General features: G+C 32.9%; 1 protein-coding gene across 2 annotated transcripts in view; it reads right to left on the reverse strand.

Annotated features, from left to right (window-relative positions):
• LOC103576576 (circadian locomoter output cycles protein kaput) overlaps positions 1–26,829 on the reverse strand; it is a 106,709-nt gene that overhangs the window by 62,697 nt on the left and 17,183 nt on the right. The window contains exon 2 of one of the 2 annotated variants that reach the window (XM_008556862.2): positions 22,043–22,108. In XM_008556862.2, the coding sequence (XP_008555084.1) occupies positions 22,043–22,108 (66 nt within the window). Of the gene's footprint in view, positions 1–6,019; positions 6,101–22,042; positions 22,109–26,829 lie in introns of those variants that run through there. The other variant, XM_008556861.3, reaches the window with a different exon arrangement.

The raw sequence follows: 26,829 nt of genomic DNA on the forward strand, positions 1-26,829 counted from the left end.
ATGTATTTTTATGACTTTTTTACTCGTTGTTTTCAAGTGCATATCAATACTGAGCACATATATGTAGATATATATGTGCATATATGTTAAGGCAAGGCGCGGTTACCAATTCAACGCTGGCATCAGTTCAAAACGCATGGTTCAGCTGAGCCACAGACGTGTAATCTTCTGAGCTAGCCACTGGGCGGGGTAATGATACGCCCGTGAGCAGACGCAGTGGTGTACCGACTTAAAAGTTGGATACAGGTATCATAAAACTTGAATCATGTGATTCTACTTGCTATACGTGGCCGATCTGATGATGATGATGATAATATTATTCTTACGTACTTAGATATCAGTCCAGAGAACAGAGAACCCAACAAAATCCGATCCCATTTATTACTCTATTTATTTTTATTTGCATTAAATGAAAACGAAACTGCGTGCACTTTCGTTCTATCATACGCAGAAAAAAATATTTATTGGTGCAAAAAATTTTTTAAATTATAAATTCAAATCGTTTATTTTTTTTTAATAAGAAAAATTTATTGAGGTGAGACAAAATTTCATGACACAAATTTTTTCTAGTCCAATGAAAATTTTTCGTTTCAATTTATAGTCTAAAATTTTTTCATAAATATTCATATTCACAGAAAATGAGAATTTATACCAAGAAATTTTTTGCATGAAAAATTGAAAACAAAAAATTTTTTGAGGAGAAGAAAAATTTTTTCTAATCCTAAGACACTTTTTCATTTCGATCAATGAATGCAAAATATTTCTTACACCAAAAAATTATTTTTTTTTGTATAAATATATATAAATACATATTATATATTAATGCCAGTAAATATTATTGTAAATTAAATTGTTAATGTTTAAATAATAATAAAAATATGGTTAATTAAATTAGCGATTAAAGTTTACGTGGATGGATAGCTGGTCATGGTGGCAATTTAGCTAATGAGTAGTTGGTTAGATGGTAAGCTGGGTTGGCTTGCTCAGTTGAATAATCAACCGTATACATATATATATCCAAAAATGATGCTCTTGTGCATCAGACTTATCCGCTTTGCATACGCGGTATTCGATTAAAACAGGGTGTAGACGCCGTGAATCTCTTCTATATAATCCACATAAATATATCGAATAAGCAACATCACGTGTGCTGTATTTTTCATCCGTTTTAATGTGGTATTTTTTTTTTTTTATTAATTTTGTTTTTTTAAATGATGAAAACTCAAAGATTTATTCCAACATATAGAGAATAACAACAAGCATTGCGGGATCAAGATAATGAGCCACGAGAATTTGGATAGCCTGTGTTTAGCATCAACTCTGATAGCCCTAGGCGTTTTTTTCCTGTTGCACATCACAGACACACACATTCGCAAACACTCACACTTATTAGTACTGGATTTAAACTTTATTCAAGTTGGATACTTTTTGACGGACTCTATCTTTACGCCGGTTTGGTAAAAGATGCAAATATCCCATGAGCCATGAGAAAGACTCAACCGGACAAATTGGGGGATATAAAAACGTACATGGAATATTTTATCAAGTATTTACAATCGAATTAAATTATTATTCAAATTTTTTTAATTTTCGTCGCAATAAAATATGCTAAGCATTTTTTTTTTTTTTTTTTAATGAGTTTTATTGTTTTAAATATTTTTATAAGCGACCGTAGAAGATTAATTTAAATTCACTTGAAGCATTAACTGAGCTAGGAAACGAACAAACCGTTAATTAATAAATTTGACGCAGCTTTATTAAATAATAATTACTAGATATGCAGTTATTTGTGCAGTATGTAGAGCGAAGCTGAGAGAAATCACTAAAGACTATTTTTTAGATAAATAAATATTAGATTAGTAATTTTTATTTTTTTCACAATTTTATTCTAATAAAAATTACGACAAATTGCTACAAATAGTGGCTTTGATAAAAAAATAAATAATAATCGGGCTGGGAAACAAATGTAGTAGCTAATAACAACAACATTTGAGCTGAGTCGAGTTACTGATGGATGGGAGTCAAAACGGATGCCCTCGAAAAAAAAGATGATATAAAAAAAAAAGAAAATAACAGAGCAGGGTGACATAATGACAATCTATCTGTCTTTGTCAGTATCCATACTCGCCGAGAGCCACCGGAAGCAGCTTGCCCAGGAGTAAGAAACCGAGTAATATACCCAAGCATTATATATATATATATATATATATATATATATATGTTGTACTTGTTCCACTTATTATACTCGTACTCGTAAAGTCACTGACACATGTTTACATTATTTGATATGAGCTGAACCTGACCTCACTCACTACTTCAGTACTTTGGTAAAAAAAAAAATTTTGTCAAATGGAATTCGGTGTTGGACTTATTGATGTACCCGAAGATCGAAATGATTTTTCGCGCAACGGAAATGAAAAAAATTTTTGTAACTTGACTGCCGAAAATTGACTTAAGGGGTAATTGGAAGTGGCTGCAATTTTCGGTCGACATGCGAAATATTTCAGAAATCGAGATCCAGTAAATTTTTTTTTCATTTTGTTCTTTTATTCTTGACCTGCGAAAAACTTTTCGATTCTCAGGTACACATTCATTGGAACTGGAGCTAAACATTTTATCTGATTGCGCGGTGTGTCGATTAGACTTTTAAGTTTTGAAGCAACTGGAGATAAGATAAGAATTGACAGGCAAATATGAAGACAAAGAAACGGTCGATCTGGTCGGATGACTCGTGAGTATGCAGAGTGGATGCTAAATATACGACGAGGGACAAACAAATAGCGGCTAATAAGCATCTGATGTATGGGCGAATGGAGGGGGCCTGTGATATTATTATATAGAAATATAAATATAAATTCTCTCGCCTGGCTGGTGATGAATGGCGGGATGAATTATTGAATAGTTAAACACCCAGCAGAGGTCCACTGCTGCAGCATTCGAGATACTGTACAGGTCCGCTTGTTTCTCGCGCCTCGTAAATTTTTTCTTTTTTTTTTCTTTTACATGTATATATATATAAAACCCTTTTTACTTTGAATAAGACATATCCAGATAATATTTTTTGCTCTATCATTTTATTTTTTAATTCTTCGAATAATATTTTTTATCAATATAATTTATTGTTATTATTATTTTTCAATCCTCGAATAAAATATCTATAAATAAATTATTAAACATAACTGTCTTATTTAAATTCTCTAAAATATTTTATTATAAAAATTTAATCGTTATAAATTTAAATTAACTCGTTTAAAAAAAATAACTAGATATTTTTAATTTATCAAAAAAAAAAACATTATTTTATCAATTAAAATATTTTTTACAAATTTATTTAAAACGCGCGCGCAACTCGGCATATATATAAAACCCTGACTGGGAATCGATACCTCGAACTAAGGCGTCGGTATAAAAAACAAGGACCATATTCTCCACGATTTAATTACTAATTTTTTTTTTTTTTTTTTTTTTTCAAAATGTCATAAATTTAATAAATTTATTCATCACTTGCTCAGACTTTATGCTTCAATAAATATTTTTTATCAGTTTGTTTTATTATTTTACTTTTTTAAAATTCTTTATAGGTTCATCAATAGTATAGAGCCATCTTGAAAACAGGTTCATCACAAAGTCATAAACCAACTTTATGTCCGATAATTATTTAGGACCTAATCATGGACACAATCCGTCGGTTGAAAAAAAAATTTTTTCATCGTCATATTGATAATTATTTATTTTTTATGGATTTTTAAACTTCATTCTTTATTATTATTATTATTATTATTATTATTATTATTATTATTATTAGTATTACATTCTTCATATATTTAAAATATATATTAAGTCTTGTCTAGACACTGGACGTTTGTAAAAATTTATTTATAGATAACGCGAAGGTAAATCTCGTAACGAGGGTCTTTTTAACAAAACAAAATTGTCTGGTTCCTGGTGAAAGGATTTTATACATGCATACATATATATATATATATATATATATATATATATATATATATATATATATATATATATATATATATATATATATATATATTACTTTTTAAACCATCATTACTATATATATTATGAAATATGTCATAAATGTGTTTAATATGACTAGCCATCAAGGTTATTGCTTCTGAAAATCAAAATTTAAAACCGTTGACATTTCAAAACTCTATTATTATATTTTATTATATATAAATATATATGTATGTGTATATATGTATTTTTTATTTTGTTAAATACCGCGAGTTCTTTTGTTCGGAAAGAAAAAGGCGGCGGTTGACAGGTTAGAGTTTAAGGATACTTTTATAATCCGCTAAAAGCCGAGAGTCAGTTAGAACACTTTGAGTAAAAAATAAATATAAAAGACAGGAGACAAGAGAGAACAAGAGTTGAGATTCGTGTGTACCTTTAATAACAGTAATCCCTTGCTCTTCGTCAGCAATTTGAAACGTTCGCTCGAAAACTCCAAATTATAGAAGCTGCTGTCATTAGTCGAAACTCGTATCTATCTGCGTTTCCAGCGCAACTTTAACGCGTTTATTTTATTTAAATACTTATTTTTACGAAAGTATACTCTATTAATTTGTTATTAATCATGATTGACTATTAGTTAATTTTTAAATTATTTAAGTAGATGAAGGAGAGACTGGAGTTCGGCTGAGAATTTAGTTTTGGGACTGAGCCAAACCTCGGACGGTGATAACAGTGATTTCATCGAGCCTCGGGCCCATTTGCTTTCCGTCAAAATGCTGGTATGGCCCAGGAGAGAAAGATAAATTGAAGGATGCTGGGTTGAAAAATGAGAGAACTAGACCAAAAATGGGGGTCCTGGCAACTGCCTCTGGGTGAATTTTTAACACGGGCTCAAAGTATACAGGGTTAAAAATATTTAGTGGCCGGTTGAGAGGAAGCAGTGAGCGAAGCCTGTTCTGAATTTCACATCATCATTGAGTATGTGGGGTAAGATTCTAGTTAAAAAGTACGGCAATAAGCCCAAGGAATTCCGAGACCGAATTGCTGTTTTCGGGGCCCGCTTATTGACAGCGCGGAAAAAAAAGTCTCGACGCGACCAAGTGAAAAAAATAATTTTTTTCTCTGTTTTTTTTAATTGTGTACTTTACCACCTTAATTAAATCATTCATTTTATTATATATATATATATTTTTTTTTCTAACAAACTTTCACTCATGTCTGTAAAAAACACTACATAAATACAAGGAGTTTTTATTAACTCGACTCCCGAGCAATTATTATTTAAATACAATTGCAAATGCAGTGATAATTATTTATTTTTTTCACAAACTACTGGTTATCATGAAAAAAAATATATTTCCCTCGTTGCACTAATACATAAATGTATATATATTTTATGACTTTAATTGCCCGAATAAATTAAAATTAAAATGTGATTAATAACGCATTAAAAAAAAATCACTCTATTTTAAAAGGATTAAAAATCTAGTGTTTACATTGAAAATTAATTGATAGTAGTAAGTGTGTAAGTGAGAGAGAGAGAGAGAGAATCTGCGACGGCAAATGACAACTGGTTCTTCTCAATCGGCATCATAAAGACGCAGAGCCATCAGTGCATAGTGCAGTCGGGATTATTACTGTCTGCGATATCAACATTAACATTAAAGACGTATAATACTTGTCTGTATATATCTATAAATATATAGGCTTAATGTTTAATGTCTATCGGTTAGGTTACGATTGGGTTATTATCGCTACCGGTAGGATTTACGAGCGATCCACACGACCACTCGCGTATTACCGCGTTAGCGATCGCGCTCTCTAGGTCTCGGGCTCTGATATCCAGCTCGGCGGGATCTCCAGAGCTATTTAAAATTAATAAACCCATTTAAAACTGTCTTATCTTGATTTCAAATATCGGAGGCTAGATAGCTAGTAAATTTACTGCCGACTCATCCTCGGCTCCAATAAATTTCCAATAAAACAGATAATTAAAATGTTTTTTTTTTTTGGAGTAATCTTTGAAAAAAAGACAAAGTCTTACCTTTTGCCGTTCCTTCGTCGTCGCTTGGTGGCGTAAACGGTCCCGAGCTGGCTCATGGTCACGGGGTTGTTTGGGCCCGCGGCGGAAGGGGCCGCGGATGCGGAGGTGGGTGTCATTGTTGTGTTGGTGGTGTCAACGATGCCGGACGGGGCTTGGGGGTGAGTTATTGGACTGCTCAGGGTGATTGTCGAGGCTGCTGATGGATAGCATGCCGCTGCCGCCGCAACGTAATCCGTCGGCGTCAGGGACCCGGTAGGTGGCCCGCAGATTCCAATCCCCGGACCACCCCCGACTCCGATTCCACCGACTACACCCCCTACCACCCCCAGCCCCGAAGTGCTTCTGTCCAGCGCGTACACCGTGCGTAGTGTTAGACCCCTGTCTACGCCCGTCGCGCTCTCCGGATCTACGTCATCCTCAGCCACCAGCGAATTTAATCGTCCGACGGTGTGCTGCTGGCTTTGATAGTACCGATACTGATCCTGGGGATGATGATTATGGGGCTGCAGCTGCAACGGCTGCAATTTCGTGCTCGGTGACAGTTTTAATTTTTATTTTAACTTTTAGTTTAAAAAATTCTTTTTTTTTATTAATTCTTGAACTCTTTTTTTTGTAATTAAGTCATCGGATTTATTTATTTTCACACTCGCGATAAACAATTGATTTTAGATGGTACACACTTTTACTGTCACTAGTCACTGTCACGACAAAAAAATAAAACACTTTTAGATAAGTCGTTTAGTTAACACAGTCACTGTCCACTTTACTTTAAATACTTTTAATAAAATAAATTACTCATAATAAATTACAATAATATATTTATCGTAATTATACTCATAAACGTCGCTAAAAAATAAATTAAATTCACAAATATTTATCTAATTACAAATCACAATTCAAAAATAAAACGCAAGTACTCTCATCACGTGCCCACGAAAACTTGTACTCCAAGTCTTGGACTGTCTCCCCTTCCTCAGCATTTAGATAAAACAACTCATCCCTCTTATCACTTACACTCGTAACAAAAAATATTGCCGGTAAAATTTCGTCCTCAAAACTCTTAAACTTTATCACTCACTCTTTCTCTTTCTCTCTCTCTTTGTTCACTTGACAACATTTAATAAAATAGTTATACAAATAAAATCCACAAACAGCATCTGAAAATGCTCCCACTCCAATTCCTCGTGGTGGTGCTCACGATAACGCGCGTGAACGCGAACGTGACGGTGCTTGTCTTGTAGAAGCGTGTCGTGTACTGGCCCCAACTTACCAGGCATCGGCTGAGGGGACCAAGCGGCGGCATAGATCCGTAGCAGCACTACTACAACTACAACAACAACAACTACCAGCAGACATCGGCCACTTAAAAGTGTACCAGTGGAGTGCCACAAGGTGGTGGTCAACGGTTTTGCTATACTCTGACCATTCACCACATCTACAGTACACTGTAGTAACACAAGAGACCGTGTAAACCAGCTCACACATTCACACACACATAGACATCGATCCCCCTCAAGTGCCATCACTCCCGCGTATTCATCCCCCTCTCTATTATTTTAAATCCCCACTAAAGCTCGCGGTACACGCCCAGAACACTTTGTAAAAGACCAATAGCAAAGCCAGCATGGCGCCACCAGCGTAAACCGCGGAATCCACGAGCTGCCTTTTGATACCATCAGACCCTTCTATTCTTCAGATTCCTCCTATTCCTACGGTCTTAACTTCCCACCCTCTTTTTAATACTTTAACACTTCATTTTTCACACTTTATCTCAAAAAATTTATCCATTTATTTTTTTTTTATTAAATTTAATTTCACTTTTTTCTTATCACATTTTTTTTATTGGAGCTCGTGATAATTTTATTAAAAAACTAGATCGTTTTAATTGACAAGGAATATATTACAGCATACTGACAACAAATATGTAATAATTAAACGGTAAAATAAATATTTCATATTTGTCCAGGTGTGTCGTGTTCTGGATCCACTATAGGGTCGCAAGTCGATCATCAACTGACAACTACCCTCGTGACGATGTCTACGGTGGCTTGTCATTCTATTGTTTTATTTCTTGTCTATTATTATTATCAATATTTTTATTTTTTTTTTCTATACCAGAGTCTTATCTTGCGCAGCTCCGTTAGTCCGTGAGTGCTATCGAATCTCCGACACGTTATATGATAGCCGGAAAACAGTCACACGCCTCAGTGAATTAATCTTGATAGCGAATAAAGTTCATTGATGTTCTTGACTATCACACACGTGGTTATCGATAAAAAATAAATAAATATATACGTGACTGCTCGTTGTTTATTTTATTTTTAATTCCCGAGTTTACTGACTTCTAAGAGAATGAAGAAAATAAATAGAGTAATAGAGAAAATAAATAAGACAAAAAATATTAAATTTAAAAAAACACCCGCGACATTTAAATTTCGCGCCTAACTGAATTATCCATTTAATTAAGAACTCATTTCACGGATTAATTCTGTACGCGAATGGTTCGCCGGAAAAATTCCACTACACGCAAAGTTTTTGCTCGTTATTTTTTTATCAATTATTTAAATAAAATGAAAGAAAAAAATTGATAAGTAAATTTATAAAAAAAAATATGTCAAGTGTACAGTTAGTGCTAACGAGGTCTTTTGAATAATAAATTATCTGGTAACGTTAAAAATAACTAGCACTCATTAAAGTTTATTCTATTAAATTGTCCCGGTAATTTTGTTGTTTACAAAAAAAAAAATATATAAAATATATTTATCTTTAAAAAAAATACTATTATATAAGAGAACAATTTTTTAGCGTAATAGAGTTTTTCACATGACGATTCTTTGTTCGTTATTTACTTTTAAATTATTTTAATAATTTAATTATATTATTTTTTTTTCTCGGCTATCGTAATATTTTTTATGATGCGTAAAACAATAATCCAGTAAACGTAACAGGAACCTCTGGTCATAACAAATATATTGAAAACATCATCACGCATTGCCATGGACTTATACACGCAATGATCGTGGCATTGACGCTGGTCAGGAGCTAAATCGACGGCAATTTCGTGTAGAGTTTCGTGCGACACAATTTATGAGAGAAGATCTGCTCAAAATAAACACAAGATACCTATGCCGCATTTTTTTAAAAATTATTTCGCCCCAGTTACGTGCGCATCCGTCTCTACTACTTGCAGTAGATACGGCCGTAATAATCAGACAGAAAAATTAAATTTTTTTTTTCCCCGTAACCCAAATTTTTTTTTTACTTTCGCTTTAGATAAAATTTAAAAAAAAATTTTTTGATTATTTTGAATTAAAAAATATTTCATCTTCAAAGGCATGCGCTTTCGCCATCTAGCGGAAGTTCAAGGAATTAATATTGTTATTGAAACCCTGATTACCCACAGAAATTTCAACCCCAATCCAGAAATTTCTGGTACAGAAAATTTTCAAATTAATATAAATAAAAATATTATTTTTAATTATTATTTTAGTAGATTGAATTAAACTGGTCAAGGCTGTTGGTACTCAGTGCGACGTACAATTGATAAAGCTCAAGTGTTATGTTACGAAATGAGATGATTGATGATTAAAAAAATATAACAAAAGCACAGTAAACAATAGAAAATGAGACTTAATTATAAAAATGATTGTTTGGAAACTAAAACCTGCAATCAGGGCTGCAAGTAGTGCGGCAACTGATGCAGCGATACAACAATAACAACCACCAACACTACAACAACAAACAACAACAACAATAACAATAACTAGCTTGTGCTGTACACCAGCAGCGCGTTTATAATTGCGTGCCACGAATAATAATTGCTCGTATATAGCTATCTGCGTACAGAGTCATGTTGTTAATTCCTAGAGGTACGTGACTAATTTTAGGCACTGTAGTGGCCTCTTGTGTCACTCAACAGTTCACGGAAATGTTTAAACATGCGAGGACACTTTTTTTTTTATTTATTTAGATTTTTAAAAAATTAACACCTGAATAAATAATAAATAATTTGCAGAGCGAACGCGGATTAAATCTGACGTCAATTTGAAGTTTTATTCCCTTGACGTAAAATTCACTACATAGAGGATTTTATTTAAATATTCAAACTCCGGATTGAAATGTATGTAGATTTGAATAAAATCAACATCACTCTGCTAAAAAAAAAACTTCATAGGGTAAAGGTTCCGTTTTTGGCCACTTCAAAAATTTGAATAAAATAATTTGTAAAAGACGCAGTGACATAATTAATTTTTAAATATGTACAGACACTCTTATCACACTATCGCAATGTAAATTTTATTTTATACTTCTTCACTAATTAAAATGAAATTTCAAATGTCCAAAAGTGGAGCAGTGGCCACAAATGGTACTTCTACACTATTCCATATGCGGTGATTTTTTTAAAACTTCGGAACTCTGAGTGACGGAGTGAATTTGAATTAAAAGAAATCCTAATTCACTTTGAATTTTTTTAGTTCAAACTCAAGGGCTGGAATAAATTTTTATTTTAAAATATAAAATGACAATTGATGAGTCTGTCGCGAGTCAAAACAAACGCCAATAACAATAAAACTAGTATATATTTATTTGGATAGAGTAGAGTAGATCAAATGACCCGTAACATAGAAGTGAGGGGTAGATTTCAGTAGCAGGTCGTATTACCCCACAGATCTACTACTGTCCACTAAATTCCTATCACCCGATCACGGGAAATTTAACCTTCTATACAAATATATCCGCTGGCGGAATTCCCGATGGAAGCCAGTGGTCGATTTAACGCACAACTGTTTCCGAAATTTATAAAATGTTTAATCAATTACTGGCTATCTCTGGGGAGTTGAGCTTAATGATTATTAACTTTAAGGAAAATTGTGAAAGCTAATCGATAACAATTTCTGTTATTTCGATTTAAAAATTCAGTGACTTTAAATTAGAGATGAAAGTTTTATGCGACACGCTACATTACTCGATCATTGTTATAATTATCGATATAATATTGCACGACATATTTTACCCTTTAATTTTACAAATTAAAAGTTCCACTATCACGTGTGAATTTATGGAAAATGTCGTGATAAAAGTTTGACGAGCGTGACTATTTTATACATATAAATATATATAAAAAAATAACAATCATTAAATTTATAGTAATCTATTCAAAATAATAATTTTCTCAAAGTAGTTACAGAAATTATTTATTTTAAAAAATGGCGGGAATAAAAATTATTGAGGACAATTTTTAAAATTTAAAACAAATAATTAACTTTTTAGTTGGATATAAATTTTATGTAATATGATATTATTTTGATTATGGGTATGATTGCAGAGCGATTTGGGAACTCGAAAATAAAATGGCGGTGCACAAGACAATAAAAATATATTTGAGTGAGAGAGCGAATGAAAAGGGAGTGAAACTGGTAAAAAGCAACTGTGGCAATATTCGTTAAATATATATATAGATATGTGTATAAAAGAGTATTTCTATAGCAGTAAACCTGCAATTACTCCCTCCGGATTCTGTCCACGGGGGCATTACCACAAACGCGTCTTATATTGTTATTATAATGAACATGGATAAATAGTAGCTCGGCGGTACGTGATCGGCGCAATTACGAGTCTTATAATAATTCCGTTGGGCCCAGGATATGGAAAGGGCGAGATATTGGACGAGGTGGAATATAAACGGTGGATGGAGAACCAGAATGTATATAACCGAGTAGTTGAGCGAGCGGGCACACATTGATGATGGAAGCCGAGAGGAAAGGGGGAGGAGGATTCTTCAGCGTCCAGGGCTTATAGTTACTAAATTATAAGAAATTATGAGAGAAGAAATTGGTAGTCTAGCCCGCGAGTGATTGACAGGCCGGTCTGCAAGCATCCTACGGGTCTCCGACCCTCGGCATCGTCGCCGTCATCGTCGCATCGTCTTTTTACTCACTCCAGCAAGGCCGTCTGTGATGCGGTCGGTCCCTCGATTTTTGTCCCAAGATAATCCGATTATTAGAGCCGGCAACACACAAAGACTGACCAGCCCAGAGTTTAAACACTTCCGGAGAATTGACATCCAGGCTCTTGGAAAAGTTTTTTACTTTTTATTCTATAAATTATTTAATTTATTTACATTTCCTAGCAGTTATTTTTTGACGACAAGATGGCGGAGATGAGGCTCCAAAATGGCGGCCGCGAGGCTGCTACCGGATGTCAAGTCGAGTTGCGCGTAATCAGCAGGTGCGATAATTATTAGATTGCAACGAGAGACTAAATATGGGGCTAGTTATCTAATAGAGCAAAAGGACAAGAGTTGAATCGCACTAATGGTAAAAAAAAAATAAATAAATATTTTCTTTGCTTTTTTACTGCGCACTGATGGGCTCTCGGTACTCTCAAGGTCACTCGGAAAATCAGAAACCACGAGACTGCTCGGCGACCACTCTCACGGCCCCTGGAGCTCTGAGCGCCATTACATGACAACGTTCAACTAATACCACATTTATGAAAAAAAAAAAAAAAAAATCATGTTCATCATAAAAAAAGACAAACCTTATTATTACACACGATTTTTTTAGACCGAAGGTCTTGAAGATTTCAACCGTGTATTTTTCCGTCGTCTTTTAAAATTTCTACAAGAATTTAATAACAAATTTTTTGTTTATAAAATTGCAGCAAATAATTTCTCAAGATCGGCTGCAGATAAATTGTATAAGACGTCAGAGGAAATAATCTTGTGAGTGCATCTCTTGAGTAATAAAAGCGTCTTACTGCACCCTCAAGGGAAATAGAAATGATAGAAATAAAATATATAAATAAAAAGACAGAGACGTAGTTTCAGGAAGGGCAGAGCAATCGACGTAATTCGTTAACAGCCCAATTGGATGTTATAAAACCCTCGGTGTATGGTACTTTTATTTTTCGTCGACATAAACTTTAGCTGTCTTAAACATTAAAGTGAAATAAAGTCCCAATAAAAATCCACGCCGACGTCGATACCTTCAGGCAATTTTAAAAAATTATTTTTTTATTTCTATTCGCATTATTTTTTTTTTTTAGACTTTCTTTCCGTTGCTGGCGCGTTTATATTTCATTATTATAATATATTCTCAAAAGTTAGCGATCGAACGACGATGAGATCCAGGTTTGACAGGGAAATAACTACTGCCGCAATTACATGGCGATTATAAAACCCTCAATATGTATTCGCCAGACAGGAAATCAGCGGCGAGACTGAATATTTTTAAAAAGCTTGATCGTTCTAACCATCGACAGGATCTCGACTTAAAAAAAAATACTCAAATATTTTTTTAAAGAAGTCGCGCATTTTATTTTATTTTTTTTTCCTAGAAATTTTTTATCTCAAATTACCGGCTAATTGCACCGACTAGTTTTACGCATAATTATTTACTTTCGATAGTCGGAACAATTATTGTAATTGATGTTGTTAAGAAACTAAGTAAAATGCAAGTGAACTGGGAAAAAAATTTCAGCGGACATTTTTTTTTCAAACGACAGCGAATTTTAAAAATTTCATGCATTGGAATAATAGTTTCGATTATGTAATGGTTATAAAAGATGGAAGAAGCCTTGGGAAAATGTCTTGACGAGTTTCTCAAAGAGATCCACGTGCACCCCGACTAATAGTGACTATTAACCTGTTAATTATCGGCTAGCGTTTTCAATAGACGGAATAATAACAATAATATTAGCAGTCGCAATCGTTAATAAGCATTGTCACGGTGCCCCAGTTCGCAAATTATTAAAAGAATAAAAGACAGAAGCGACTTGTTGGTCGCGTAAGTTGCAGCCGTCTTTCTGTTACTTCAAGGAGATTACGTCCGTCAATGTAAGACAATTATTTAATTACTTGAGATCTACTGGAAAATAGTATAAACCTTTCATAACTCATTGCGAAAATTACTCCTCGTTGTAATTGTCTTTTAAATTATTTTATTTTTTAATGGAAAGCAATCATTACGCAATAAATTTTATATAATACACTGTAAAAAATCCGGAGTGAATCCGGAGTTTAAAAAAAAATCACTCCGCATGTGGAGTGAATTGGGAGTTTTTTTTAGCGGAGTGACGCGGATTTTATTTCACTCCCAATTCACTCCGGTCCGGAGTTTTAGCATTTAAATAAATTTATTAATTGATGAATTGAATGAATTTAATTATAATATTAAACTGTTGAACTGTTTGTGTGTCGAGTATGTGTGTCCGGGTGTGTGTGCCATTGTGCGCGGGTGGGTGCGCGTGTGCGAATGTATTCGGGTGTGTGTTAAGGTGTGCGTGCCAATTTGCGGGGGTGTGTGCGAGTGTGTGTGAATGTGTGAGAGTGTGTGTGAATGTGTGCGAGGGGAGTGAATAATTAAAAATTAATTCACTCCACATTCACTCCGGATTTAATCCGCATTCACTCCGCGAATTTTTTACAGTATATATTTTTGACAAGAGCCTTAATTGACATTTTGAAATTAATTTTTTCTGGGAATTTTGTTTCAAATTTGCGCGCGTAAATTTAAATTACAGATAGATTTTTGTTGACTAAAATTTAATGGCGGAGTCCCGAGGCTTTAATATATTTTTAAATAAATTTTTCTACCGCAGTATTTACGAATAAAAGACAAAATAAAGAAAGGAAACGATGATGACAATAGAAGGCGGAGTTTTTTTGCAGACTGAATTGAGGACTAAGAAAAATATAACATTGAAAACTAGTGAATTTTAAAAAAACCGGATGTTTCTCACCCGCAAACCACTGCAGAATATCTCAGCGTTTCTATTATAAAACCCTAAGATTACGATTGTATGCACCGGAGAAAAAAATCTAATATGAATAAAACATTGATATCGGTAGGGGTACAGTCGAGGTTACCCTGGCAAGGGGATACTGAATAGTTGCCAATGAATACTCTCACGAGTGATGTTGACGTTGATGCCAGTAGCAGCAAACATCACGCTACAGCCTGAGGAATTTTCTTATTCAGCTTCCCTTATTACTCATTCTGTCTCTCACGTTTAAGATTCTCCCCAATCGTACGTTCAATTATAATCGACTTGCTACTGCAGTAGATCAAATGTGAGCTATATATATTTATTTATAAACCACCTACAGTGGATTCAAGGGTCTGCAGCAAAAAGGTCCTTGGACAAGAATAATTACGTAGAAATCGGTCGCTCTCCCTTTGGGATTTGTCTCGAGGCTTAAATTCATCTCAGCACGCAAGAGTAATTCGCCAAAGTGTCCTAGACACTAAATACCAGCTTCTGTACAATGTATATATATATATTAGGGTGACCCAAAAAAACCAACTATTTTTTTTTTCGAGTCTTTTATGAAAATTTGTTTGCTTACGATGTTTTAAGAAGTCTCTCTAAAAATCAGCTCGATAACGAATTTTCAAGAGGTCACTCAAGAATTTTGAAAATATCAAAAATGATTGAAATTCGAATTTTTAATTTCTAAATTTTTTCTTTCTCGTGGTAGCAATAGTTTATATTTGTAAAATCATGTCTATGCTGAAAATTTCAGCCCAAAATTCAAATATTTAAACAGCGCTCAAGAATTTTGAATATTAACTGATAATATGTGACTAATACTTTGAATTAGTTTTTGTATTTTTTTATAATTCAATTATTGTCATTCCAGTAAAATATAACTTTTGCATAACCAAAAATATACAGGACAGTCTTAAATAATAAAATTTGCTAAGTTTTGAATAAGCGAAAAAACCTAAAAATTGAATTAAAAAATAAAAAAGTATGTTGAAAACTTATTATTTCTATTTCTCGGGTTATATTTTCATTGATTGTGATGCAAATTGATGGTGAAAAAATCGAGAAGCTTTATTATTAATATTTAAGGGTCGCTCGAAAACATCCAATAGACAGCACTCGGAAACATTAAAAATTTTTGAGCGAGGTTTCAATATTCAAATTTTGGGCTCATATTTTCAGCGTGGTCATGATTTCACAAATATAAACTATTGCTACCATGAGAAAGAAAAAAATTTTAAATAAAAATTTAAATTTCGACCATTTTTGATATTTTCAAAATTCGTGAGCGACCTCATTTCATTTTAATATTAAGTTCTCAGAATAGATTAGAAGACTATTATTTTTACGAGCTTGGCTTTAAAATGAAAATAACTAGAAAACAATGCGGAATTTCAAAAAACTTTATTGAAAATAGTTTGTAGGAAATAAAATTGTCTTTAAAAAAGATCCTATGACATTTTTCCAAAAGTCTGATAGTTTTGCTGGAAAAGTAAAAAGATCTGGAAATTTATTATATATTTGAATTCCAGCTCTCATAACTTTTGAATGGATGGATTTATCAAAAAATGATAAGAGACCTTTTTTGTAGAGCGTTAAATTCTCTATAAGATTATGCTATGGAATTATTTATATGAGGTGCGAATGCCGAGCTAGAAAAATAAGAAAATAAAATATTTTTTTCCTATGTTATTTAAATGGGAAATGGAAAATTAGAAATAGGCACCTCTAAATATTAATATTAAGAGCTCTGCTTTTAACAGGCTTCTTTTCCCACCTTCCTGCGAGTTTTCAACCTATTTTTTTGTTGAAAAAAAAGTCGCCTCAAAATGGCACACCCTAATATATATATATATATACACATATAAATAAAACAGATGTGAAAACGCATCGCAACAAAGGTACCGGGCAACCAGGTTTTAAAATTTTCCACTGCGGCTTTGAACATAAATTTCTTTATTCTTCATAAATCTTGCAAGCCGTCCACTAGATTGCGCATGAAACAATTGATATAAAGTTTTTTTCCATTAAAACAGAATTTATAATGTCGAGGTCGAAAGTATCAGATTCAAACCCAGCGGTGGTGCACACTTTGATAACGTAATAAATATATATAAATATATATAAAAATAAAAAGAAAAAAAAATGTTTCTCTTTATTTTTCTATCAACTTTCCTAATCATATGTTGCGCTAGTGTTACATTATATTTTTTAAATATTAACGTCATACATCGTGCCACTGGAATTTTATCACAAACTTTTAACTATTACATATATATTATATATGTGTATCACACAAAAGATTCACGCAAGCAGATGTGTACAATATTCACCCAACTCGCAATGATATACCACCGACTGACCGATAATACATACAATTGTCATTATATTTTTATAATCTACTTGTTAATTTATTATTTAGTGGTACTATAGTCAATCGATGAATGACCAGGTAAAGAAGAAAAATTATCGTAATTAATAATTCATTTTTTCCGTCAGTCGATCGATCATTTTCAACCCCTTTACCGTAATGAGGAAAAAAAAATCATTGAAAAAAAAAAAATCCGCTGATTATTTTTACTTGCAGAGAAATAAAAATTTTTCAATAATTTTTTTTCAAATAATTGGGGAAAATAAAAAATGAATTTTTTTTTCAAATAATTTTTTCGAACTGGATATTTATGCCAGCATATGTTTATTTGGTGTTTGTAAAAAAAAAATGAGTTGAAAAATGATAAAAAATGAAAAATAAAAAATGAGACCGTGATGGCGGCTTGTGTGGAGGATCAGCGCATAGCAAGGGCCGGTATATTGCTGGAGAACGGTGGCAGAGAGGCATACACACAAGAATGGGGATAATTGCATTGGCAATGCACGAGGCTCCTCCCTCTGTTGGAAGCTCAAGCCCCAGTGCTGGCTAATCATTTCAGTGCGCGAACATGACATGTCCAATGCGTAAGAGGTGTGAGCGTAATTCCAGCCAGTTGGACGCGAGCACCGCTTAAATACTTGTTGCAATGTTACACATCAATTGTCCTGAGGCTCTTTTCCTTATTTACCTCCGCCTATCTACGCAGGTAGACTGCCTTCGCCAAATAATACGTGGGTTCCATCAATGACAAGTAATGTCACCAAAGGAAACTCGTTAATCAATGATAGGACAAAGGGATCGATACGTCTGACCATTTATTGAGTATTGAGTATTGAGCAACGACAACTTAGTCACCCCCTTTGACTCACGCTATCGAAGCCTACTCATCCCTAGCATAGGGTTTATATAAAGTATATTTATTTTATTGAGACATTTCGACAAAGACCAGTCATTTTATCCATTAATCAATATTACTTCACTTAGTAAAAGTCATCGATTTGATGTCAATTAATTTTAATTTAAAATTTACTCTTAATTTATTTATTTGTCTGCAAAGTAAATTCAAAAAAAAAATTGAATAGGCCCCAAGAAAATTTTTGTTTTCAATCTATAATGCAAAAAATTTCATGGGGCGGGTAAAAATTTTTTGGGCCAAGAAATTCTTTTTTTCTATGCAGTGAAAAACATAAATAGCAAAAAGTATTCATACACAGAGAAATTATTCTCGTTTGAAATTCTATGGTGTCATAGTCAAGCAGGTTCATGTTGGCCACCCACAGAAATTTAAATAAACACATGGAAAAATAATTATGGCCATCATCAAATTTACAACAATTTTTGCATGTGTTTGTTTCAATTTTCGTCAGATGACCAATACGGTCTGGTTCTACTATGACACGATAGCATTTAAAACGAGAATAATTTATTCGTGTAGATGATCATCGCAACTAGAATAGTCTAGTTGATGAATTTGATGACAAGATAGAAGTGGATATTCACGATAACAAGACTTTTTGATCTAGCGTGTTGTTGACCAGCGTATTGGTCAATTCTGAGAAAACAAATGCATAATTTGATCTTAGAGATCAAGTTACGGGTACACCGCAACTCAAGTGAAGTGCAGGTGATAGAACACAGTTGATGATTAGGCTCTACCAGAAACTTGAGGCAATGAATAGAACGTATGGTACTGCAGAACCACAAATACACGCGAGAGGAAGCGTTTTTCACAGTAAATAAGTTACCGGAGTGGCTCGAAAACTTGTTGAATTGCGCACGAATGGGCTACAATGGAGGTAATTTACACAGAAGTAAACTAATGCTGGATTTAACAAAGTTACTCTCTGCTAGCACTCCCTAATTTAGGTTGAGACACACGCGAGTTGTGCATTCGACTCTTATCCGTCTGATGTAATCCCAGCGTGATCGATCTTGACCCATTGTGCAATTGTGAGTTACAAACTTTTATTTACCCACGAATTTTTAGCTCAATCTAAATAATTTATTTCCCAGAAGGTAACCAGCAGAATCAGGAACTTGCAAATGGCTAAATAATTTCTTAATTTCCTTTGATTTATTGCAAATATTTTCATCGTTAAAAAGTTCATTTTTTCATAAACGTAATGAAAGATTAATGAGCACTGTTAGTCTAAGTAATAATAGAGCAGAGTAAAAATGATAAATTAAATCTACGTACTACACCCCCAGTAAGTTGAATATTGATTAAACATACTGTGTGCAGAGGTGACGAAAACTAATGCATGATTTTCATGCCCTCGGCTGGTTAGCCAGAGGAGAGACTCTGACGTGTACTAATGCTCATACCAACCCCTTTGTGCGACTGCTAACTATTCTCGTCAACTTTTTTTTTTAATGTCTTTACGCACGGGGTTTCCGCGAAATGTAAATTAATTTAATCCACATATGTGAGTATTACATTGGATGGAAGAAGATTAACCGCAAGTTTAATGATTGATTCCGGGAAAGCACGCCAAGTGTTTATTATAATTTTTTAAATATTCTGCAGATACGAGGTATGAAAAGTAATGGGTTTGCTTGCACTTTTTTTTTTACTAACCTTTGCTGAGTTATTTAATCATTATAATACTGTTATTAGATAAATTATCAGCTGGGTATTAAATACTGATTGCTCAAAGGTGTTCCGAGATTGTTGCTTCGTGATGGGACTTTGACAATTTAAAAGAAATAAAGGTATATATGTATGAAGAAAAGATGAGTCGGAGATGAAGCTAGAGAGGTTAAGTATTATTATTAATTGCATATATATGGAATGATGTCCGTCTTTCACGCTATGAAGTATCGAGGATCTGAGAAGGATATATGAGTCTAAATGCTATAAAGAATCAAAAGGTTCGACTAACGTGATCGACTAGAACGTTTATGTATTTAATAATTAAATGAGAGACCTAAACATCGCACATGGATGGCAAATTACAGGGAATTAAGAATGATGAGGAAAAGAAAATATATAGAACGCGAACGTGTTTGAGATTGCGTCCAACTTAATAAATAACTGTACAATTAATTTTTTTTTTTGAGATTGTTGTTGTTGTTTTAGAGACATGCTACTGGTACCGGCGATTTTATGTACACGAGACTCGCCAAATGAGACACTCACGTTCATGGAACTCAGTCCGCGATTATTCGAGAAAGCCGGAATAAGTATTACTACCAAGAGTTAAAAGGTTTCTTAGAATTGTGGTGTCGATGGTTTTTATTTCTATTATTTTTTTGGTCTTGTTACCGAGATTAAAATTATACTGGTCATGACCAAGATACCCCATTACTGAGAATAATCGAAATTATGCTTAAGGAATTTATTTCTTTGTTAATAAAATTTTTTTTTATTGAAAACTAAATATTTTTTCAACTTTTCGCTGTAAAAATTGAAGACTTTCGAAAAATCAGGGATTTTTTTGTAGGCTTTATTTTACTATTTGATTTTAATGGCGCGTTCTTGAAATTTTTCCATCAAAATTCTGAAAAATTCAACAAATTTCCAGGAATTTCTTGACAAACTTGAAAACTACTCGAGTCAAAATCTAAGACATACTTTAAACCTGAATGAGCATTGAAAACCTACATTAGACTTTTTAGGACATGATCATTGTAAAAGCTTGAAATAGATCTGCTTGGCCTTTACTAAGGCTTGAATGGAACCTACTTGATCTTATGGAAGCATGAATTAATCCTACAATAGACATAAATTGTGAAACGAACGTAACCAGACTTAATAGAAGGAAAGACTTGCAAAAAATCCTACAAAAAAATAAAATTGTGAAATTTGCGAACTACTGGAGAATGATGCATGGTCCAGTCCTCTGTAGTGGGCTAATTATGACATCCAAGGGTGGATTGGGTTCCTCAGGCAGCCGGGGAATAAAAAAAGGTTGATTTTAAAAATTTCAAGGCTAGTAGAGAAATGACACCTAGGAGTGGAATAGGAACTAGAAGCAGCCTTAGACCTGGGACCAATAGAGAGTCGATTCAAAAAATTCAGGGTTCGCTTGTTTCACGAATTATGCCTTTTTAGGTCTAATCCATACTTTTATAAGTCTCAGTAGGTTCAATTCAAGCTTTTGTAAGTCTAAGTTGGTTCATTTCAAACTTTTACAATGATTATGACCTAAAAAGTCTAATGTATGTTACCATTGCTCATTTAGCTTAAAAGTATGCCTTAGATTTCAGCTCGATCTGTAAAATGTCCCAATTTTTCGGGAAAAAAAAATTCAATTGCTAAAAAAAAAGACCAGCTGTACTGTGGTATCAAAACACGTTGACTAAACTAACGAAAATTTAAACAAAAATGAATTTTTTCATAATCTCACGGTAGACTTTTTCCAGCGGAAATTTTACTGATAGCATTCACATCAATTTACAAATAAGACCAACGTAATTGTACATATATATGTAGACATTTACCGTGGGAGTCGTATGATGACGTCGAGAATATTGTATATGTTGAAAATAATGTTAAAGAATAAGAATAAGACCGGCCTCTTTTATACCTCGGCAGATAACGAAGCGGAATTGGACAAAAGAAAGCTCATATATCAAGTATAGACAAGAGAATAAAGTTAAACTGTGAAAATAATACTATTGGCTTGTCTCTTCTGTCCTTCTAGTCATATTATAAAATATAAAACAACTTCAAGGGGTTTCGCAACACCGACAAAGACGTTACGCCGAATTTTACCAATTCGTTAAATCTTACAGTACTACGCAGTGTCTGATGACTCCACATTTTATTCGGGTTGATAGACAATTCGATAAACAGAATTATCAGAATAACGTCTCCGTTGCGTCTCGAGACTTTATAAATATTAAATTACACACATTAACAATAATAAAAAAACACTCACCCATTCTGGATTTCACCTCGTTGTCTGTTGCTTGAACTAATGATTCTTTTTCCAACCGGAAAGTACCTGAAACATAATAAAGGCGGATCTTAAGTTTTCATACACATCTTATAAACTCATTGCTCAACTCTTCAACAAGATAATTTTCCTTTTTTTTTCTTTTTCTTAATTAATTGCCAAGCGTACAAAACTCATTAGAAAAATTAAAAAACAATTATCGCCTGTAATTGAGCAGCTAGAATTATTTTTTTTATTAATTAATTTTTATTATAATTTATTCAGAAATTCAAGAATAATCATAAATTTTTTGCTTAAATAATTCAAGCAAAAATTTTAATTATGAACAACTGAATTTCAAAATATTCAAATAAAATTAAAATAAAAAAAAAAAAAACGCTTTGAAATTTATTTTGCAAAAAAAATTATTTAGAAGGGAGAGGGTAAAAGATAAAATAATAAATATGATCTGGATATACTCAAAAAAATGTGAGTATTCAATAAGAAGAAGCTCGGTATATTTAAAAAAAACTAATAAATATTATTACTGTAATAAAATAAATTACCATAAATTCAGCTATGGCAAATGCTGACCCCTGACCCTTAAAACGATCCATTAGTCCAAAGTCTTACGTTTACATAATTCGTCTTTGAACCTCGTCCTCATCAAGAGCAACATATATGTATACATATTACTCAGATACTTCCTCGTCATGCTAGACTCTTGTCCTCAAAGCTTGACTACTCACTCGTTCTCTACTTGTCTATTAAACGATATACACAGGAGCACATCTTTACCTCTACTCTACTCTATCAGCTCGAGGGCTTACTCATACTCATATATTTATTCAGTGGGTGGCTCGTGTTTTGAAACACGCGAACGGTATTAAACTTCATATTCAACCCGCTTGACAATTAAATTATAGCTAGACACCGACTTAAACCCAGTATATATAATGTATTTATATATATATCAAAGCTGATAAACATTTTTTACCAAATGCTAATTATTAAATTATTTATAAATATTAATAACAATAATAAAAATAAGGGAGAGACTCAAAAGTTTTTTAGGCTTCAGACTTAGAGTGAACTTCGGTAAAAACAAAATTTCGACTTCCATGTCCCAGGTTCCTGCTTCGGGAGGTCACCACAGGGGGGCTTGTACTTCACCAGGTTTTTGTAGAGTTTTCTTGGCCGTTGTGAAGTTTTTTGCAAACCCAATACAGGCATGGACAGTGTAATAAAACAGCCATAGCCGCAAAAGTTGGCAGAGTTTTGCATTAAGAAAAAACAGGAAATAAAAAGGCGAGTCTCTCCCCTCTTCAGTAGAGGGAAGAATAAGAAAAAACAATAAAAAAAATTGCAGAAGGTCTCTTACAGAGACTGCGGACTAAAACCCTCTAATTATAATGATAATATAGATAAGGGAAAAAAATATAAATAGATTGTTATCAAAAATTTTTAACAAGATATCAGTAATATAATTCCGATTCGGTTGTTCATGAGATTTTAATGGTGACTCAATGACTTTTGTGTGTTTAATAGGATTACTATAAAGGGTTCATAGGGTGTGTGTGTATGTTTTTGTGTGTGTGCAATGAAGTTAAGTGTGCAAAGTTGGATAGAAGGATGAGAAATAACGAGGCACGCGCTGTCACCTGGCATCCTAGTATAAATCAACGTGCCAGCTGCACGTGCCGTCGCTGCCGCTGGTTCAACTGGAAAAGATGCTCACACTATATCTATATGATGTTTAATATCATCGTATGAGATATTATCTTACTTCTTTCATCATTATCCGGATACCGCTACGACATCGATAACACATTCGTTTATTTCACCAAATTGAATGTGGATATGATATTATTAATTTATAACAAACGTACTTACTCGTACTTTCGCTCATACTCTTTCCCTCAATGCCGGATTGCAATCTATCCCATTTACTCACCTTCTTATGTGTACTTTTTAATAAAACTCACATCTTCATTCAAACGTATTTAATATACAGACCAAGTACGATCTTGTTATTATTGTTATTTTCATTTTAATAAGACATTAAAAAGACATTATTGACGGCCATATGTTTTTCATCACCTTGCAAATAGAGACATTACTTTTTAATGCATTATTTATTAAAATATATAACTCTTATAATTTATTTAATAGTGAGAATTTTTTTCCAACTAAAATAAGTACAAGTGTACTGATAAAAGTCATCAAATAATTATTTAATATTAATATGACCCATTCTTGAAAAAATAAAAAATAAGTGACAAATGAAAAAAAAAAAAGAAATGGAAAAAAAAATTTTTTAATTTTTATTCTCTGCGCGCGAAAATACTAAAATTTGAAAAGTGCGTAAATAGATTTTCGTGAAAATTGAATTATTTAAGAAAATTCAAAAAAAATTTATTTACTAGAGTAGATCTATTTTGCTCTTTTTCTCTAATTAACAAAAACACTGTCTTTGCATAAAATATTAGGAGAAGGGGTGGGCAAAACGGGTAACTACTAAGTTTTCTTGGACTCAAATACGTCAAAACTTTTTTTTTTATTCAAAGTGAATAGAAAACATTTTCAGCTGCAGTTTAAAAAAAATGATCATTTTTTGCGGGTAAAATGGATACCCCTTAAAAAAAAGGAAGAAAAAAAATTTTTTTATAAAGCAAAAGTCATTAATATTTCTCGACTGACACTTTCAATTTTTGAAAAATTTAACAAAAAATATTCAAAATAATGCTCAATTATATTTATTCAAAAGTAATTTTGGAATATTAAAAAAACACTATTTTTATAAAATTTTCCAACTTTCCCATTTTGCCCTAAAAAAAAATAATTATATAGATAGTAATACTTATAAATTAAAATAAGTACAACTCGATAATTTTTGCAAAAATGATTTGTAAATTGAGTAATTGATAAAGATATATAGCGTTGGTATAATTTATTACTTGTTCAAAAACCGATTAAATTTAAATGACGTACAATTTGCAAATTAAATTAAAAAATAATAAAGAAAAAATCAAAATAATGAAGTAGCAACGAGTTTAAATTTACACTGCTAAGAAAACAACATAATGACCGACTTCAACTTGAAAATAATTTGCATCCAAACCCATCAAACTTCACGGTAATAACCATGCACCAACTTCAAAATATATTTTCCACGTCCAAACATCTCGTTTGCGCGTCTTCCCAACTTTTTCACAACGAAAACTTGATTCTCGTTGCATTATAATAATTAAAATCTTCAGGAAAAAAGTTGCAAATAGAATGAAGCGACCATACATGGACAAAATATATAATAGTGTTTTAATATAAAAAACCCGAGGTGTAGTTAACGACGCAAATTACAAGCTTTGCTTGCCCTTCCGGGAAGTGTAAGCAAATATTTTTATAAAGTTCGTCGATGTTCCGTGCAATTGCCAGACAAATATTATTATATTGCTCTATACTAACTTGCACCTTTATCACACACATGGACACATGAGCACACATAACACATAATATGTGCATTCAACACACAACACATCATTTGAGCCTGATATAAAAAGCAATTGAGTAGTTTATATTCCCGAAACATCGCTCGCCCGCAAAATTATAGGGGTAAAAAAAATTTCGTCTCATTTGCGAGCGCATTATTTGCATTCACTATCACAACGATACAATTTCGAGGGTAAAAATTATGCAAAGAGAATATAATAACCCAGCAAGTGAAAACCACTGACCGCACATTAATGTCTTATCTTTCGTACTGGTTTTTATATTATTAAACTCGTTACATGTATACATATATATGATATATAGTTATACATCAAAAAGGTAATGTATATAAAAGTACTCTCTCTTGTACTTGATACATATTCCTGTCACCTTACGCGTGTTCAAACGTGACGGAAGTTCCACCCAGTTGAGTTTTATGGCGTTACCGCCCTACCGAGATAGCAAACGTCTATAAATTTATTAAAAGACATAATCGCGAGGCTCTAATATAAAAAATTACTTACATTTATTCTCTAATAATAAGCCCGGATGAAATGAGGTTAAAAAATTATGCACTTTGTTACCCGATTTCAAATATTTGTCACGCAGTAGCCAAATTTATAGCAGAAAAATGTTTCTCAAAAATTATGAGCATGCGCATGAAAAAAAGTCTTAAAAAATTTTATGGCAATTCGAATAATTCAGTAGATGATTTTTATTTAAAAAGTTGCTTATATGAGCGTTTAAAAAATCAATTGATTGATCGTGTTTATCAAGTGAATGAGGTATGTCAATAGCATTAGCGTATATGTATAGTACAGCCGTCGTTACTGGAGGATATGAAGCACATTTATGTATACGAAATAAGCCAACAAAGTTCGATGGAAGATAATGCCGCATGCAAATGCATCAGCCTATGGCTACGGCTACAAGTATAAGAGAGTTAAACATATATATTTAAATATATAGAAGTAGTAAACATCAGAACTGCAATCGCCCGACGGACATCATCGGACAAATGATTATTGACTCGTCGATAATATCGAACTTGCTCGAGGTACATACGCCAGAGCTTCTGTTTCTAATTTGCATTATGCATTATCCTGGTTGATCTGGAGCAAGGTTTTACACCATTAATGTTTTTTCAATTACTATCCTAATATTTTGCTTTTTAAATATTCAAAATAATTACTTATGAAAATTTCTGCAAATCGTTAATTTTTTTTTTCTTAAATTTTTTCGACCACACGCTTTCATATTTGACACAATAGAGTTTCATAAATAAATAATAATAAAAAAAA

Source organism: Microplitis demolitor, chromosome 3 (genome assembly GCF_026212275.2).
Source record: "Microplitis demolitor isolate Queensland-Clemson2020A chromosome 3, iyMicDemo2.1a, whole genome shotgun sequence".
NCBI lineage: Eukaryota > Metazoa > Arthropoda > Insecta > Hymenoptera > Braconidae > Microplitis > Microplitis demolitor.